At 42.3% G+C, this 4,568-nt stretch overlaps 1 protein-coding gene across 1 annotated transcript; it reads right to left on the bottom strand.

Annotated features, from left to right (window-relative positions):
• Positions 1 to 333: 333 nt before the first annotated feature.
• On the bottom strand, positions 334 to 2,901 carry LOC108117077. The gene is made up of 7 exons (XM_041818987.1): positions 2,363 to 2,901; positions 1,916 to 2,303; positions 1,699 to 1,853; positions 1,535 to 1,643; positions 1,250 to 1,473; positions 1,077 to 1,194; positions 334 to 1,006 (listed from the first exon to the last, which is right to left on the bottom strand). Exons 1-7 carry the CDS (start codon positions 2,861 to 2,863, stop codon positions 756 to 758), a joined length of 1,746 nt encoding a protein of 581 aa, XP_041674921.1. The 5' UTR covers positions 2,864 to 2,901; the 3' UTR covers positions 334 to 755.
• Between the last annotated feature and the right edge of the window lie 1,667 nt (positions 2,902 to 4,568).

Raw genomic sequence — 4,568 nt, 5'->3', positions numbered from 1 at the left:
AAAAATCAAATTTATTACAAATTTAAGCATAGAGACCGCAAATCGAGCGACGAACGGAGACGGCGACGATGGCGATGCGGCGAGTTATAGATTTCGTCATAGTTTCGTATCTCTGTTTTTTTTTTTTTGGCCCTGGCGAGACGTGAAAATTTGAAATAAACCTGTCAACGAACACCAACGCCAATCGACTCGACAATCGGCTATATCGAGACCCTCTCGTGGAAGCTAGATATTAGTGACTAGATGTTAGATGCTAGATGGTGTGTGAACTACGAACCCGCGGACCGCCCAGTCGCGGTGGGTGGGCGGCGCCAAAACTAAGCCACCAAAACGCTTTGAATCACATAAAACACATTAACACGGGGGCAGCACTGGGAACGGAAACTGTCGTTCCCATAAAGGCACCGCACAATCTCAATTTCCAAAGTTGCCAACACAAATGCCCTCCAGTTGACCAAAGCGTGATAAATTCCATATGTGCACGGAGAGAAATGATTTTAAATTATGGTTATATTACTTATTAAAGCTCATCTGGTGGGGAACTAATACAAATTTTAGACTACAGGACACTTTATTCTCATAGGAACGGAAAACTATAGAGGGAAAGGTAAATAAATAGACTTCTTCCTATTTTTATGAGATATTTTCTCCGACTGTCTTTAAGCCAAACAACGGTATGATGAAGCCAAATCCAAAGTCTGCGAAACATATGCATCTTTTGAACTAGTGATCGACATGCACATTTCCAAGGGATCTCAGGCACAGAGTTCCTGTCTGTAGAGCAGGCGAAAGCCGCGACCCACATATTCGGCATCGGTGCGGAAGGGCAGGATGATGGGACCGGCGGCGGTGTCCCTCACGGTGGCGTGCATGGTGAAATCGTCGCTTTCCCGGCCATCATTGAATCTTTCTCCACAAAGAGGTACTGAGTTGATGGCTATAAAGTCATCCGGACAGTTGAAGATGCCAGCGCCAGCCTGGCCGTCGGAAATTAAATCGTTTTCGGCTTTTGAATAGTTAAAATAAGTTAATAATAGTTTTAAAATATATAAAAGTTTAATTTTTAAGCGAATTACCTTCATCTTTATTGACAATTTGAAAGTCAGGCTGATCTCCGCCTAGCTGTTCGGTATTATAAGACACACTGCATACATTCTTCAAGCGTTCCAGGCATATGGCATAGTTCAGATTGTTCTAGATTAAGAAAAATCCATTAACATTAGTTAATTTATAAATAATCAAAGCCTACAAAATAGGTAGCCTCTCTGTTGTCCACTATCGAACCATCTGTATCATAGTTGAATGATTTTATAAGACCTTCAGCCTCAGAGAAATATTGCAAGCAATTATTGGGAGCCAAGTTGTCCTCCACCTGAGTGACTTTTATATTAAAGGAACGTCCTCCTCCCGAGACTTTCATAAAAACCGAAAGATAGACTTTGCCCTCATTTGAATCACCAACATGGATATAAACTGGAACATAGAATGAATGAAATTAACCAGCACTAAAATTAAGTCAGTTTAAAGTGCTCACTATGCTGTCCTGTGTTAATGCCACACAGAATGGGTATCTGAAAGTTAGTATTATGTCCCGAGACTATAAACTGATCATCGAGGCAATCGCCATTGCTGGGACGACTTAGCTGAGGATCATGGAAAATCAATTAAAGACTTTGCATATAAGATTACGACTCCCACCTCGAACATTTGGAAATCCAGTCTCAGCTGCTGCACTCCCTTCTTTACATTGATGATTAGGACGCAGATCATCATTTCCCGCACTGCATTCGGATAGTTGGGACTCTCGAAGTAGAGGATTTGCTGGCTGGTGACATCACCACATCCATTGACGACTGCAAGTGAAAGATATTAGATTTTCGATATCTTTCAAATCGATCGTTGGACTTTCACTCACACACACAACAGACGCCCACGCCCTCGGCGCAGCTCTCGGTAGGAATCCCCCCGAGGCTTTTGCACTCAAACTCATGGTAACAGACGCCCTCCATGCTCCGGATGTCGCCCATGGACACACTGCACTTGGTATTGGGGAACTTGATCACCTCGAATAGGCTGAGAAAGCCCTTGCCCTTCGAACGTGGTGCATTGGGTTTCTTGAGGATGAGATTCGCCTGGATTGGTGATCCGAAGAGTATGTTCTTAATGCTATGATGAGGCCGCATAATAGACGTCTTTGTGCTGGATGGTGGCATTGGAACTGGAGGTCTCATCGAGGGTTTCGGACTAGGTTTGGTACCAGGCGTTTTACTTGGTGTGGGCATCATCATCATCGAATCCGTCGGCTGGTGGTGTTGGAATATCCTGAAAGTGTACATACTATTGAAGGAGTCTCATGTAGAACCTTTGGATATTCTCTTGATACCTCTATTGGCATTGTTGTTGGACGCATGGGTATATCTTGATCTGAATCCATTGGCTTTGGTGGTGTTGGTTCAGGTGGTGGTGGTGCAGGTGTTTCGGGTGGTGGCATAGGCGTAGGCATGGGCATAGGTGCCTCCGTCACAGGTGGATCTCCCATTCCGCCATCCGCCCCCTGCTGCTGGGCCAACTTGTTTAAGTGGAATCCCGGCTGATATCGCATGGTGTACTGGAATCCAATGCCCTCCATTATCATGCCACCGGGACGTGAAGTATTCAGCTGACCACGCCTACTTCTGCTCCGCAGATCGCCCATTGTCACAAAGTCAGATGCGTTATTCCCAGCGGTCACGCCCACATAATAGAGCGTCAAAACGAAAGCGCTTATCAACGCATCGGAACGCTTTGACAACATTATTAACGGAAACTCGCGCGGCGACTGTTGCAGATGTTGCACTTGCAACAGAAATTGCTGCTGTCGCATGTTGCTGCGGCTGCCTTTGCTGCTGCTGCTCGTGTTGCATCTTTCTTTGGCTTTATTAGAGCATTAATTGTCGCCTTTCCAGCTTTTTCAACCTTCACTTTTGCCGCAGCAACAATCAAACAACAAAGTCACGCTACTCTGATTGCAATTGTGATGTTGCTGAGGCTACTGCTGCAGCTGATGTTGCTGCTGTGAGTGAAGTTGTTATTGCTGTTGTGGGTAACAGGGTAAATGTTATGTGAGGTATTCCGGAAAGCTCTTTGGGAATTTGTGTTAATTTTAAATGAGAAATTAAATGACCTGAGTGCTGAACGCCATAAAACGGCATGGAAACTAAGCACTTGCGAAATGCACACTTCATTAGCAGTCGAAATCATCACAGTTTTTTCTTTCAAAAAACCAAGCTAAATACTAACGAGAATATCGTATTGCAGCAACGATCTATAAATTAAGATTGTCTATGCCCGGAGATCACTGAAAGTCGAATAAAACTTTCATAATTAATAATATCTAACGACAGCCGTTGCCAATCACCAATCGATTATGCAAATGGGGTCGATGATGTCTCTCGTATTTGCAACTGCTAGTAATGCCACGAAATTGAAATCGATTTAATTGCAAAATCGAAGAGCACTCGACGCGTTACGAAAATCTAAAAACATTTAACAGCTTTTTATGCACACGTTCGAGTGCATCAGCATCGTCAGTATCTCATCTCAAAGTAATGATCATCATCATCATCGGATGATCGGAGTGCTCTCACAGCCACATGCATCATGCACAACAAGGTTAAAAATTGTTAATTGCTGCTGGTGGTGCTGCTGCGACGAACGTCAAACGCCAGCAATTGGTATTATTATGCACCGCAGCAGCAACAACAACAAGAAAAAGCAACTGGCAACTAGCAACTCCCAGCTGCCGCGTTGGCGTCTCCAGCTGTTTGGCAAAAAAAAAATATATAAAAAATATAACTATAAATAATTGCGCACTTGACAAATAAAGCTTTGGGGCTTGACTATGGGTGAATATGATGAGCCAGTCAGTCAGTAAAAAAAAGATTTTTCGTTTGAATGCAGATACATTTGACGCGACAATGCGGGCGTTTAGTTTTTAAAGATAATCATTATGAGCGGTTAATTTTAATGAGCGACTGGGTGTAGTTGAGGGGCGTATTTGGAATGTCGTGATTGATGCTCAACGTATTCAAAATGAATTTGCAATTAATCATGATCGGGGCTAGAGCTTCCATTTATTTAGCATATGAATATAATCAATTATTAGCAGTCAAATACTTTGCTTGACATTGTTTTAGAAGTTAAGATGAATCGTAGCTAAAGTGCTTTGTTTTAAATGAGATGAAAAGCTAAAGAAGTCGATGGTTGGGACTCTCACGGTCCAAAAGGATTTCCATTTTTCATTTTAGTTCACATTTTAGTTCAAAACATTTATAAACTGCCGATCTTAACACTGGTTAGTAGTGTTGAACAACTTCAATGTTGCCACACTTATTTCTAGTTTCAAAGGAACTGATTATTCACACTCGCAACATCTATTTTACATCAAATCTATGGTATGGTCTAAAATGGTATAATTCTTATAATAATGGCTTTAAGAATATATTAACAAAATATTATTACAAGTATTTATTTTCAATTAATCCCTATGAAAGGCCACATACTTCCCCGAATAGCACCACTTGCCATGA

This window comes from Drosophila eugracilis, unplaced genomic scaffold (assembly GCF_018153835.1).
Source record: "Drosophila eugracilis isolate 14026-0451.02 unplaced genomic scaffold, ASM1815383v1 contig_440, whole genome shotgun sequence".
Taxonomy (NCBI): domain Eukaryota; kingdom Metazoa; phylum Arthropoda; class Insecta; order Diptera; family Drosophilidae; genus Drosophila; species Drosophila eugracilis.
Note: the sequence above shows the minus strand (reverse complement) of the source record. Positions and strands in the feature narration are given on the sequence as shown.

Bases quoted from the DNA above. Each gene is read 5' to 3' on its own strand.
- LOC108117077 (XM_041818987.1), bottom strand. From the start codon at position 2,863: ATGCGACAGCAGCAATTTCTGTTGCAAGTGCAACATCTGCAACAGTCG. The intron at 1,195-1,249 runs GTAGGCTTTGAT...TTCTTAATCTAG, and splicing joins ACAGAGAGGCTACCTATTTT to AACAATCTGAACTATGCCAT. The intron at 1,007-1,076 runs GTAATTCGCTTA...ACTATTCAAAAG, and splicing joins AATTGTCAATAAAGATGAAG to CCGAAAACGATTTAATTTCC.